This window comes from Nerophis ophidion, linkage group LG01 (genome assembly GCF_033978795.1).
Source record: "Nerophis ophidion isolate RoL-2023_Sa linkage group LG01, RoL_Noph_v1.0, whole genome shotgun sequence".
Classification (NCBI taxonomy): Eukaryota; Metazoa; Chordata; class Actinopteri; order Syngnathiformes; family Syngnathidae; genus Nerophis; species Nerophis ophidion.
The window spans coordinates 55186570-55201778 of NC_084611.1; the positions used below are offsets into that span (position 1 = coordinate 55186570).

The window sequence follows — 15209 nt, forward strand, 5'->3', positions numbered from 1 at the left end:
GCGCTTGATTTCCTGTTGTTTCCTGGAAATGGGTGGAGTGGGAGGTTATTTAGCAACTTTCATCTCCAACAATCCAAATCGTTCTCCTCCGTATTGATAGATGATGTTTCCCCTTTTCTCCAGCTTCTTCTCTGCTGTGCCTTTTAGTTGTTCAAGGGACCGCATTAGATCACTATTCACTGTTTCCCAGAGCTTCTTTTCCGCAGCACTGGGCCACTTCACTCGCAGTCTGCGGCCTGGGAGTCCCTGCTCGACTGCAGGTCAGGGAGTTTGAGTAGGATCCACTGGTGGTGTTTGTTCCACTACTAGTTCAGTGCCTCTTCCGCTACAGGGGTGCTGATGCTCTCCAAGCTATGGTTTTCATCCAGTTGGTGAACTTCATTCGACTGATTTGACTCCTTCTGCAAGAAGAGGTCAATGCGAGGCCCCTGATTCTTTTCACTCAAGCACTTTTTCTTTCCCTGGTGAATCCTTAAGCCCCGAAAAGATGTTATTTTCCTCCACCCGCAGCTACAAATCTGCAGCTTGTGGTCCACTGCAGTGACAAGGCTTGTGCTGGTTACTCTTGTGTTATCTTGCGCTGTGCTTTTTTTACTCGTAGTCGTTTCCGGTCCAGTCGTTACCATTTTGTCATTTGATGAGTCATCTTTCGCCCCCGCTCTCGCAGACTCTAGGAGTATTCTCTTTGTTTGCTTCTTCGTAGCTAAGAGGGGTGTCTCCTACACGCTGCAAGGTGTGAAAGACCACAATCGCGGGTAGCAAGCCCACAACTGTCCCGTTTGACTGTTTAATGTTGCACTCAAGAAAAGTTTTGTCATTTTATTTAATCTGAGCAACAACTTGAGGCAGTTTAATGTTGATTAACGTGGACCCCGACTTAAACAAGTTGAACAACTTATTGGGGTGTTACCATTTAGTGGTCAAATGTACGGAGTATGCACTGTACTGTGCAATCTACTAATAAAAGTCTCAATCAATCAATAAAAGCACTTTATATGTAGAAAGGTTTTGTTAATTGTGAGCCTTACCTGTATCTTATTTAGTTTTTATTTTATATATGTTGACCACATAAACCCTGGCAATGGACCCTGTGTGTATATGTATGTTATGCCATTGTTTACAAATTTGGTAAATAAATAACCAAAACATGTATATTTTGTTGTTTTCTTACTATACCAAAAATGAACCGAACCGTGACCTCTAAACCGAGGTACGTACCGAACTGAAATTTTTGTGTACCGTTACACCCCTAATATATACATATTTTCATATGTAAAAAGCACAGTTTTAGCCTCTTTTTTGGTTTGTGTGATGATTGTTGTCTTCTCATGTTTTTAACAGTGGACGATGGCACCGGTGTCATCAGCTGCCTGTGTTGGAAAGATGACCTACTTAAGGAAGAGGTGGATTATAATAACCGTGAGTTTTTATTTAATCAATTAGCACTAATCATAGCGTGGCGCAGCGGGAAAGTGGCCGTGCGCAACCCGAGGGTCCCTGGTTCAAATCCCACCTAGTACCAACCTCGTCACGTCCGTTGTGTCCTGAGCAAGACACTTCACCCTTGCTCCTGATGGGTGCTGGTTGGCGCCTTGCATGGCAGCTCCCTCCATCAGTGTGTGAATGTGTGTGTGAATGGGTAAATGTGGAAGTAGTGTCAAAGCGCTTTGGGTACCTTGAAGGTAGAAAAGCGCTATACAAGTACAACCCATTTATCATTTATCATTTAAGGCAAAACAAGCAACAATAAAACTAACACAAAAAATAAATAAAGAAAATGAGTAAATTACATTAATAACGTCCTGTAATTAGATTTTAACATTATTATTCATTTCTTTACACAGTGTCACATTCCTATGTGTCATCAAAGTATTCACAGCATGTAGAAATGTGTGGACAGCCATAAAGTATATTTCCACATTCAGATCACCCTTGATACATCTTAACTTTGCTGTGAAAAAGGGCAAAAGCCAGGTTTTTGTGCATACGCTATCTTAAGATAGATAAAGATATGTAGGAGGTGGGGTTACAATCTATACCAGTGTTTTTCAACCACACTAGTGTACCGTGAGATATTGTCTGGTGTTCCGTGAGAAATGATGTCATTTCACCTAATTGGATCAAAACATTTTTTTGCAAACCAGTAATTATAATCCGCAAATGATGTGTTGTTGTTGAGTGTCTGTGCTGTCTGGAGCTGGGCAGAGTAACGGTGTAATACTCTTCCATAGCAGTAGGTGGCAGCAGGTAGCTAATTGCTTTGTAGATGGCAGAAACATGGTTTGTTGTGATCACAATATGTGGGAGGCAGTGTACAGGTAAAAAAGTATCTAACACCTAAACCAAAAATAAACAAAAGGCAATTCCCCCTTTGAAAAGGCATCAAAGCTTAGGGATGCAAAACTAAACTAAGACTGAACTGGCTGCAAAGTAAACAAAAACAGAATGCTGGACGACAGCAAAGACTTACAGCGTGTGGAGCAGCAGACGGCATCCACAAAGTACATCCGTACATGACATGACAATCAACAATGTCCCCACAAAGAAGGATAGCGTCCGAACAACTTAAATAGTCTTGATTGCTAAAACAAAGCAAGTGCGGGTAATAGTGCTTAAAGGAAGACATAAAACTGCAACAAGAAAATACCAACAAAACAGGGAAAGTCACCAAAATAGAAGCGAAAGACAAGAACTACAACTATACGCACGGGAAAACACCAAAAAACTCCAAATAAGTCAGGGCATGATGTGACAGGTGGTGACAGTACACCTACTTTGAGACAAGAGCTAAATTGATACATGCTTGGTTATGGTTTGAATTTATATCCAACAATTGCGAGAATGGTCTTTCTTGAACTATTTGGAAAAAATATTTAAAAATAACTAAAAACTCGTTAAGAAATAAACAAGTGATTCAAATATAAATAAAGATTTCTACACATAGAACTAATCATCAACTTAAAGTGCCCTCTTTGGGGATTGTAATAGAGATCCATCTGGATTCATGAACTTAATTCTAAACATTTTTTCACAAAAAAAGAAATCTTTAACATCAATAATTATGGAACATGTCCACAAAAAATCTAGCTGTCAACACTGTTTATGGTATCGTTGCATTTATTTTTACAGTTTATGAACTTACATTCATATTTTGTTGAATTATTATTCAATAAAGATATTTATAAAGGATTTGTGAAGTGTCGCTATTTTTAGAATATTTAAAAAAAATCTCACGTACCCCTTGGCCTACCTTCACGTACCCCCAGGGGTACGCGTACCCCCATTTGAGAACCACTGTCTTTCATTATATATACTACATTGACTTAGTATATTATTGATTAGCGCGGTCTTACATTTACATTTATTCATTGGCTGCTGCATGGCACAAGTAGTTCGCACTAGAGATGTCCGATAATGGCTTTTTTGCCGATATCCGATATTGTCCAACTCTTAATTAGTGATACCGATATCAACCGATACCGATATATCCAGTCGTGGAATTAACACATTATTATGCCTAATTTTGTTGTGATGCCTCGCTGGAGGCATTAAACAATGTAACAAGGTTTTCCAAACAAAATCAACTCAAGTTATGGAAAAAAATGGCAACATGGCACTGGCATATTTATTATTGAAGTCACAAAGTGCATTATTTTTTTTAACATGCCTTAAACCAGGAGCTTGGAATTTGGGACATGCTCCCCCTGAGAGAGCATGAGGAGGTTGAGGTGGGAAGGGTCGGGGAGTAGGGTGTAGCGGGGGCTATATATTGTAGCTGCAAAGGGATCTGGGTATTTGTTCTGTTGTGTTTATGTCGTGTTACAGTGCGGATGTTCTCCCTAAATGTGTTTGTCATTCTTGTTTGGTGTGGGTTCACAGTGTGGCGCATATTTGTAACAGTGTTAAAGTTGTATATATGGCCACCCTCAGTGTGACATGTATGGCTGTTGACCAAGTATGCTTGCATCCACTTGTGTGTGTGTAAAGCCGTAGATGTTATGTGATTGGGCAAGGAAAGCAAAAGGCAGTGCCTTTAAGGTTTATTGGCGCTCTGTACTTCGGCCGATGTCCGTGTAAACAGCGGCGTTTTAAAAAGTCAAACATTTGACTTTTTTTAAAACCGATAATTTTGAAACCGATACCCATAATTTCCGATATTACTTTTTAAAGCATTTATCGACCGATATTATCGGACATCTCTTGTTAGCACTGTTGTGTCACAGTAAGTTGGCTGTCGCAGTTATTGCAATGTTGAAATCAAATTCATCATTAATTCCGACACGATCATCTCTTATCATGTAACAGTAGGGGGGAAGAAGCCGAGCGATGAGGATCAGGGAGCGTTCAATCCAATTGCTGAACTGAAAAAGCTGAAGCAGGCCCAGCAGAGCCGGTGCCATCTGGAGATTGGAGAACTTCTGCGAGTCAGAGGGCCGGTGAAGACATCCCGGCAACAGAGGGAGATCATAGCGTTCACCTACTGTGAGTGGTATTGTGTATTTCCTCCATCTACAGTGTGCAGGTAGTATTACTTCGGAGACCAGCTTTCAAACATTTTTCCTTTGGTTGCTATCCATCCATCCATCCATTTTCTACCGCTTATTCCCTTTGGGGTCGCGGGGGGCGCTGGTGCCTATCTCAGCTACAACCCAAGTCGCCAACTCATCGCAGGGCCAACACAGACAGACAGACAACATTTACACTCACACACTAACAATCTAAAAAAAATTTAGAATTTTGTTGGTTGAAATCTAGGTTACAATGGCATGCTTTTATTTTGAAGCATACTTTGCATTTAAAAGTAAATGTGCATGTTTAATGCTGTGCAGTGTAACTTGACTCATTTCACTCTGTTAAGCAACAATGATAAAGTTTACAATCTTACATTACTTAAACATAAATGGGGCCATTTTTCATAAAATGGATCCTTTTGGGTTCTCATATTGTATGTCAACAAAAGCCGTCGACCATGTAAAGCAGATCTTGGGCAAATTGCGGCACCTTCAGCTTTTCAATCTGGTTCTCCGGACATTACCCCCAATTTTTTGGGGGGATTTTTAAGATCGAAACTGTTGCTGCCATTATGATGTCCAGTGATGTTTTTAAATGACCGTAAGTCTTGAACGATACAAAATACCGTATTTTTCGGATTATAAATCGCTCCGGAGTATACATATACATATATATATATGTTTTCCTTCTTTATAGTGCATTTTCGGCCGGTGCACGTATACTCCGGAGCGATTTATATATATATGCACGTCGCACTGGAGTATAAGTCGCATTTTTGGGGGGAATTTATTTGACAAAATCCAATACCAAGAATAGACATTTGAAAGGCAATTTAAAATAAATAAAGAATAGTGAACAACAGGCTGAATAAGTGTACGTTATATGACGCATTAATAACCAACTGAGAAGGTGCCTGGTATGTTAGCGCAACATATTATGGTAAGACTCATTCAAATAACTATAACATATAGAACATGCTATACGTTTACCAAACAATCTGTCACTCCTAATCGATAAATCCCATGAAATCTTCTTCCTCGATGTCGCTTCTAAACAACTCTGCCAACTCCTCTTGTCGCTTTCATATTTCACTACGTCCAGCTTGTAATTTACAGTCCATGATTAATTTTTCGGTGCCATTTTTGTTCAGCCCTTCTCAATTTTTATAAGTTACTGCCAACGTTAAAATGATCCATTTTAATAGCTACAGCGGTAGCATACAGCATATAACAGTTAGCATTCCATGACCCACAATGCACTTCTGCCATGACCATCCCCCGGCAAATTTTTATTGGTTGACGTGCGTGTGACCAATGCTGACGTGTGTGTGCCGATTGCTGACATTTTCTTTGTCTCTTCCGCGAATGAGATAAATAATATTATTTAATATTTTACCGTAATGTGTTAATAATTTCACACATAAATTGCTCCGAAGTATATGTCGCATCCCCGGCCAAACCATGAAAAAATATGCAATTTATAATCCGAAAAATATGGTTCTTCAATGGTTGCCTTTTTGCATGATGTACTAGTTACCATGGTAATCAAATTAGTTACGATGGTAATCTCAGACGAGGGACCAAGCATTGTGAGTGGGGAGCGTTTCCACAGTGTTTCCGGAACGGCCAGCCTGAAATGCGGTTGTCAGGGACAGACACGGAAGGAGGTTTTTACAACAAAGTTTTAAAGCTTAGTGATATATCAGATCGTAGGTGTTTTTTTGTTTTTTTTTACCCTTCGCGTTTATATTTCACTGTTTGTTTACATTTTGTTGTGTATCGCTTGATTGCAAAATATGTCGATCGGGAGGGTGTGTGACGATCATATGTTGTCAATATTCAGTGTTTTATCGTTCTTAGTTAATATTGTAAATCCAACATTCTTTATTGTCATGTACATTCTGGGTGTCTTATTGAGTAAAAAAAAATAAAAAAAAACATTCTGTTATTTAACGTCATAACGTTTTAGCATTCAATCAGACATTATTGTGAGGTTTTGTATTAGTGTTCCTAAAAATAGATATACCGGCCCCCAGACACATTTTTTTTTCTCTAAATGTGGCCCTCTGAGTGAAAATAATTGCCCTGGCCTGATGTAAAGTATGTGGTGGGCTAGTTGGTCGACGTATTGCATTACTATTAGACTGCATTTATTATTTTCAATAAAGCAAGATTTGGTTTTTGAAAATGTTCACCAAGATTTTGCCCCTTAATTCTGATTTGAGTCACCAAACAAAGAATCCAACTTGTATTTTGCAAAATCAGAAATACTTTATTAATCCCCGAGGGATTTGTCAAAAAGTAGGAATGCTGTTTAATTTTCTCATCTCCATCGGACCTTTCCAAACAAGTGACTAGGTACTACTATTCATGGAGAAAGAAAATATCCTAACCGACCACAAATCCACACAATTTCTATCCTCTCAGTCACTTCTGTGTTGGTGTGTTCCCAGATAAAGTGGACGACCCGGCGATGGCACGCCAAATAGACTGGATGACAGATGTTCTTCAGCTTTACAGACAGTTCTACGACAAACCTCTCCATCTAGAACCCAACGTCACGAGGTACGTCACATGCTGTCAAAATACAGCCTTCAAAAAATGTTTTGCTCTTATCTTAAACATCAGGTAGCATTGAAACTTTTTCAAATGACTCACATTGACAAATGACTTGTTAGAAATTACTTTGCCCTTCAAAATGTTTGGTCAGATTGTAGACGTGTTGTCAAACCTACTGCACAGGCCAAAAGTTTGGACACACCTTCTCATTCACAACACAACTGAGGGTCAACAAATTCCACTAATCAACCCTGATACGGCACACCTTGAAGTGAAAACCATTTCAGGTGACTACCTCTTTAAGCTCATCGAGAGAATGCAAAGCGTGTGCAAAGCAGTGATCAGAGCAAAGGGTGGCTATTTTGAAGAATGTAGAATATAAAACATGTTTTCAGTTATTTCTCCTTTAGTTTTTAAGTACTTAACTCCACATGTGTTCATTCATAGTTTTGATGCCTTCAGTGACAATCTACAATGTAACTAGTCATGAAAATAAAGAAAAGGCATTGATTGAGAAGATGTGTCCAAACTTTTGGCCTGTACTGTATGTTGCTCAAGATGTGCAAGCCCGCCCTCTTAAAGATGTGTACCACATGTTGTAGTCTATGTACTTTATGAGGTCAAAGTTCAAGGTTTAATAACAGCATGGTGGTGTAAAATAATAATAAATAAAAAAAATAGCACATGAAATAGGAATTTCCCAATCAGCATTTTTGGCCTTTGATCTGATCCAATTATTCTGTCCTCAAATCCCATTCGATTTCAAGTTCCGATACATTGACAATGTTTTTAGATTATGGAACTGAAAGTATTTTTAGTAAGTAATAGGGGTGTAACGGTACACAAACATTTCGGTTCCGTACGTACCTCGGTTTAGAGGTCACGGTTCGGTTTCGGTACAGTAAAATAACAACAAAATCTAAATTTTTTGTTTATTTATTTACCAAATTTGTAAACAATGGCTTTGGGAACACTGTAATAATAATTCTGCCCATGTTAATCCACATTAAACTGCCTCAAATTGTTGACAAAACTTTTCTTCTTTTTTTGGGGCGGTATAGCTCGGTTGGTAGAGCGGCCGTGCCAGCAACTTGAGGGTTGCAGGTTCGTTTCCCGCTTCAGCCATCCTAGTCACTGCCGTTGTGTCCTTGGGCAAGACACTTTACCCACCTGCTCCCAGTGCCACCCACACTGGTTTAAATGTAAAAATTAGATATTGGTTTTCACTATGTAAAGAGTCACTAGAGAAAAAGCGCTATATAAATATAATTCACTTCACTTCTTCTACATATAAAAAGTGCAACATTAAACAGTTTCAAGTCAACTCATCATGCTTAATTTATTACAGCATTTGGGAAGCCTGGAGTTGATTTTTATTATGTAAATGTTATATTTTTATCAACATGTGATAGCAGGGACCCTGCCATTCAAAACTAGGCTGCTACATTACTAATGATTTATGTAACCATAGCTGAAAAAATAGTACAATGGCAGCAATAAGAGAGACTATTCTTCCCTGAACACCATGGAGTTTATGTAGGCTTAATGATGCAGTTACATTATTATATACACTATCAGAGACAGAAACTCTTCATTTAACATAATGTCTCTTTTGCTGCCTCAACACAGCTCAATCAACACTGTCCGTAACACACACACACACACACACACACACACACCGCACCGCACCGCACCATGAGCTAACACACACCGCAAAATGAGCTTACGTTACGCTAAAAGCTAATTGGCCTTCACCTCAAGCAAGGACTACGAGTGAGCTGAGCTGCAGTTTGTTTCTAGAACGTCAACGGGCTCATAGTGGTGTGTGTAGTTGACTGGGAGGTGTTTATTATCATTAGGGGAGAGTACGCTGCCTTATGCTCACCTGCTAAACACCTATCTGCTCAACGCTGAAGCATTGACTACATGCGCTCTGAATACGCACTGCTGATTGGTTGTTACCGCTCTGAATATGCACTGCTGATTGTCTGTTAACTCTTTATATGTAACCAATCAGATGGTTGTGTGGGTGGGACAATGCTGGGTGTTGTGTAGGAGACAGATGCAGAAAGCAGAGCAGCTTGTTAAGACTTTAGTTAGACGGCTACTTCATATGTTTGTGTGGAAACTCATTCGGTACACCTCCGCACCAAACCTAAACCCCCCTACCGAAACGGTTCAATACAAATACACTTACCGCTACACCCCTTGTAAGTAAATAAACATTTATTTTTGTCAAATTTGAAATGGAAAAACTGGAAATGTTTTTTTACCAAATAAGCTTTTTTTTAGTCCATCTGTCCAGCTCATTGCCACTGTTTTTATATGGTAATGATTTAATCAAGGTTGGAATTTGATATGTCTTGATTTTTGCATTATAATGCTGCAGTTTCCATTTTCAAAACAAAGAAAGGGTAAATTGGTCAAAATGGAATACAAAAAGTATTTGTTGTACTCTATGTATGTTTTTTTTTACATTGATTTTACTCAATTTCTTGGCTTTTTCTGTATACGCAACTTAATTTTTTTGCATTAATGGAAATGCATATTATTAAGTTCTCCTTACTCAAAATATCAATTAGTTGACTAAACTTACAGAAAGTGGTTTGAAAATGTTGCCTTATTTTTATTGAGTTAGATCTGGGCAACAGTTTTTACAGGGTGCCTCACAATACAAAGGTCCTGAGTAGCCCTGAGTTCAATCCCGGGCTCGGAATCTTTCTGTGTGGAGTTTGCATGTTCTCCCCGTGGTTGCGTGGGTTCCCTCCGGGTACTCCGCCTTCCTCCCACCTCCAAAGACATGCACTTGCGGATAGGTTGATTGGCAACACTAAATTGGCCCTAGTGTGTGAATGTGAGTGTGAATGTTGTCCGTCTATCTGTGTTGGCCCTGCGATGAGGTGGTGACTTGTCCAGGGTGTACGCCGCCTTCCGCCCCAATGCACCTGAGATAGGCTCCAGCACCCCCCGCGACCCCGAAAGGGACAAGCCGTAGAAAATGGATGGATGGAAATATTCCTCAACAAATATATCCATCCATATAAAATGGATGGATGGATATATTGGTCAACTTAAGAGCATTTATCATGCTATTATGTTGACAAAATAATAGCATGATAAATGACACAATATGTTACTGCATATGTCAGCAGACTAATTAGGAGCCTTTGTTTGCTTACCTACTAATAAAAGACAAGTTGTCTTGTATGTTCACCATTTTATTTAAGGACAAACTTGCAATAAGAAACATATGTTTCTCACTATTATGTTAGATCCACTATAAACCTGGACTCTCACTATTATGTTAGATCCACTATGGACTAGACTGTTACTATTATGTTAGATCTACTATGGACTGGACTCTCACACTATTATGTTAGATCCACAATGGACTGGACTGTCCCTATTATGTTGGATCCACTATGGACTAGACTCTCACTATTATGTTAGATCTACTATGGACTGGACTCTCACTATTATGTTGGATCCACTATGGACTACACTGTCACTATTATGTTAGATATACTATGAACTAGACTCACACTAATATGTTAGATGCACTATGGACTTGACTTTCACTATCATGTTAGATCCACTATGGACTGGACTCTCATGATTACGTTAGATCCATTATGGACTGGACTCTCACTATTATGTTAGATCCACTATTAACATGACTCTCACTATTACGTTAGATCCACTATGGACTGTGCTCTCACTATTATGTTAGATCCACTATGGACTGGACTCTCACTATTATGTTAGATCCACTATGGACTACACTGTCACTATTATGTTAGATATACTATGAACTAGACTCTCACACTAATATGTTAGATCCACTATGGACTGGACTCTCACGATTACGTTAGATCCATTATGGACTGGACTCTCACTATTATGTTAGCTCCACTATTAACATGACTCTCACTATTACGTTAGATCCACTATGGACTGGACTCTCACTATTATGTTGGATCCATTATGGACTGGACTCTCACTATTACGTTAGATCCACTATGGACTGGACTCTCACTATTATGTTAGATCCACTATGGACTGGACTCTCACTATTATGTTGGATCCACTATGGACTGGACTCTCACGATTATGTTAGATCCACTATGGACTGGAGTCTCACTATTATTTTAGATCCACTATGGACTGGACTCTCACTATTACGTTAGATCCACTATGGACTGGACTCTCACTATTATGTTAGATCCACTATGGACTGGACTCTCACTATTATGTTGGATCCATTATGGACTGGACTCTCACTATTACGTTAGATCCACTATGGACTGGACTCTCACTATTATGTTAGATCCACTATGGACTGGCCTCTCACTATTATGTTGGATCCACTATGGACTGGACTCTCACGATTATGTTAGATCCACTATGGACTGGAGTCTCACTATTATTTTAGATCCACTATGGACTGGACTCTCACTATTACGTTAGATCCACCCACTATGGACTGGACTCTCACTATTACGTTAGATCCACTATGGACTGGACTCTCACTATTATGTCAGATCCACTATGGACTGGACTCTAACTATTACATTATATCCACTATGGACTGGACTCTCACCATTATGTTGGATCCACTATGGACTGGACTCTCACTATTATGTTAGATCCACTATGGACTGGACTCTCGCTATTATGTCAGATCCACTATGGACTGGACTCTAACTATTACATTATATCCACTATGGACTGGACTCTCACCATTATGTTAGATCCACTATGGACTGGACTCTCACTTTTACGTTAGATCCACTATGGACTGGACTGTCACTATTATGTTGGATCCACTATGGACTGGACTCTCACAATTATGTTAGATCCACTATGGACTGGACTCTCACTATTATTTTAGATCCACTATGGACTGGACTCTCACTATTACGTTAGATCCATTATGGAGTGGACTCTCACTATTACGTTAGATCCACTATGGACTGGACTCTCACTATTATGTTAGATCCGCTATGGACTGGACTCTCACTATTACGTTAGATCCGCTATGGACTGGACTCTCACTATTATGTTAGGTCCATTATGGACTGGAGTCTCACTATTACGTTAGATCCACTATGGACTGTACTCTCACAATTACGTTGGATCCACTATGGACTGGACTATCACCATTATTTTAGATCCACTATGGACTGGACTCTCACACTATTATATTAGATCCACTATGGACTGGACTCTCACTATTACGTTAGCTCCACTATGGGCTGGACTTTACTATTATGTTAGATCCACTATGGACTGGACTCTCACTATTATGTTAGATCCACTATGGACTGGACTCTCACTATTATGTCAGATCCACTATGGACTGGACTCTCACTATTACATTAGATCCAATATGGACTGGACTCTCACCATTACGTTAGATCCACTATGGACTGGACTCTCACCATTACGTTAGATCCACTATGGACTGGACTCTCACTATTATGTTAGATCCACTATGGACTGGACTCTCACTATTATGTTGGATCCACTATGGACTGGACTTTCACTATTATGTTAGATCCACTATGGATTGGACTCTCACTATTATGTTAGATCCACTATGGATTGGACTCTCACGATTACGTTAGATCCGCTATAGACTGGACTCTCCAATGTTTCTCATAGTCATTCACATTCACATCCCACTGGGTTGTGAGTTTTTCCTTGCCTTTATGTGGTATCTGAACCGAGGATGTTGTTGTGGCTCGTGCAGCCCTTTGAGACACTTTTGATTTAGGGCTATATAAATAAACATTGATTGGTTGAGTTTTTTGTTAAAATAAAGCCAATAATGCAATTTTTTTGTGATCCCCTTTATTTAGAAAAATATCAAAATACATTTTGGTACCGGTACCAAAATATTGGTATCGGGACAACACTATTCCCAAGTAAATGCACACGCTATGGCTATTTCTTTTATTTATTGCTACGCTTATGGGGTGTCGACATAAGTAGAAGCACTGTAGAAAATATATGTGAAGTATGGATGGATATTTTCGGACCTGATTTTTGTGTATGTTTCCAGCGATTGTCCGATGAGTTCCCTTAGTAAGGCAACGCAAATCTTGAAGGATTTTCTACAGCAGAAGTGTGTGAGCAAGTTCACACCCTATGATGTTCTAGACCTCCTGCAGCCTCTTTTCCTCAACCGGACTGAAACCTCATCTCCAGACCAGGTGCACCAGAAAACAATAATTGTTATAGAAAAAATATAGGACGCATTACTAGTATATCCCTAAAGAACCTTCTTTAGAAGCATTATGACTCTGTTGTTGTTCAGGACGCCGTGGCAGGTCCGTCCACATGTCAGCAGCTGGGTCAGCTCCTTAAAGAGACCCTGCAACTCATACAGGATGAGGGCCTGGTGTATTGCAGGTTTAAGTCCCAGGATGAAGTCTATTTTGTAAGAAACGGCAGTTTTTGAAGAATGAGCGTGGGTTGGTATTTTGATCCTCTTCTTTCTCTCTAGGTGACGGCACATGATAAAGATCTTCTAATGGCGGTGAAAGACATAATCAGGGAGGACTCCAAAAGAGAGAAGTGTATGTTTTCAGATTGAAGCCTGACATGCAGTTCAGTCTAGTTCAGTTTCGGTTAATTTGGAACATGCGTACGCTACAATGTAAAGCATCACATATTTCCAGTTATTTCATTGCAGCACGTAAGAAAAGGAGTATTTATTATTATTTAATCCTACCACTTTTTATACCATAGCAATTTTATCCCATGTCCTTGTTCTCTGTAACAGAACACTGAATAAATAAATAATATATCATACTGCGTAAACAAATATTAAATACATAAATAATCTTTATCTAAAAAAAACAAAAAAAAAACAAAACAGGTTCAATATGTTCATCATAATTATTGTTCTGTGTACTTTGTGAACACTTGTAGTTTGAACAGTCTCTTAAACTAAATAACATTGATGGATAGGTCTTTATTGTCATTGCACAAGTACAACGAAACTTTGTTTTCAGCACAAACCCGTTTAAGATTAGACAAACAAACAGTGTACAGGGTTACAGAACAGGAATGCTAATAGGTCGCCACAAGGCGCCCCGTAAAAGATGGGGAAAAAGGTAAAATATTGGTGCTTTGTTTGATCAATCCATCCATCTCTTTCCGCTTATCCATGGTCGGGTCGCGGGGGCAGCAGCCTAAGCAGGGAAGCCCAGGCTTCCCTCTCCCCAGCCACTTCGTCCAGCTCCTCCCGGGGGATCCCGAGGCGTTCCCAGGCCTGCCGGTAGACATAGTCTTCCCATCGTGTTCTGGGTCTTCCCTGTGGCCTCCTACCGGTCGGGAGTGCCCGAAACACCTCCCTAGGGAAGCGTTCGGGTGGCATCCTGACCAGATGCCCAAACCACCTCTTCTGGCTCCTCTCGATGTGGAGGAGCAGCAGCTTTACTTTGAGCTCATCCCGGATGACAGAGCTTCCCACCCTATCTTTAAGGGAGAGCCCCGCCACCTGGCGGAGGAAACTAATTTCGGCCTCTTGTAACCGTGATCTTTCGGTCATGACCCAAAGATCATAACCATAGGTGAAGATGGGAACATACAAACCCCGTTTCCATATGAGTTGGGAAATTGTGTTAGATGCAAATATAAACGGAATACAATGAATTGCAAATCATTTCAACTCATATTCAGTTGAATATACTACAAATACAACATATTTGTTGTTCAAACCGATAAACATTTTTTTTTTTTGCAAATAAACATTAACTTTAGAATTTGATGCCAGCAACACGTGACAAAGACGTTGGGAAAGGTGGCAATAAATACTGACAAAGTTGAGGAATGCTCATCCAACACTTATTTGAAACATCCCACAGGTGTGCAGGCTAATTGGGAACAGGTGAATGCCATGCTTGGGTATAAAAACAGCTTCCCAAAAAATGCTCAGTCGTTCACAAGAAAGGATTGGGGGAGGTACACTCCTTTGTCCACAACTATGTGAGCAAAAAATCAAACAGTTCTCTATATCCGACATTCTTTTATTCTAGTTGATCATTTTTGTTACACCATAGGTGAATGAAGTACACATTTGTAGTTTTTTCCCCATATTTCTACACAATGACTCAGATATAGTAGCACTAG

General features: G+C 39.7%; 1 protein-coding gene across 2 annotated transcripts in view; it reads left to right on the forward strand.

Moving 5' to 3' along the window:
- Positions 1-15209, forward strand: part of stn1 (STN1 subunit of CST complex) — a 30171-nt gene that overhangs the window by 11711 nt on the left and 3251 nt on the right. For both annotated transcript variants that reach the window (XM_061907774.1, XM_061907766.1), the window contains exons 3-8: positions 1342-1419; positions 4306-4482; positions 6965-7076; positions 13135-13285; positions 13390-13512; positions 13579-13651. In XM_061907774.1, the coding sequence (XP_061763758.1) occupies positions 1342-1419; positions 4306-4482; positions 6965-7076; positions 13135-13285; positions 13390-13512; positions 13579-13651 (714 nt within the window). The remainder of the gene's footprint in view (positions 1-1341; positions 1420-4305; positions 4483-6964; positions 7077-13134; positions 13286-13389; positions 13513-13578; positions 13652-15209) is intronic.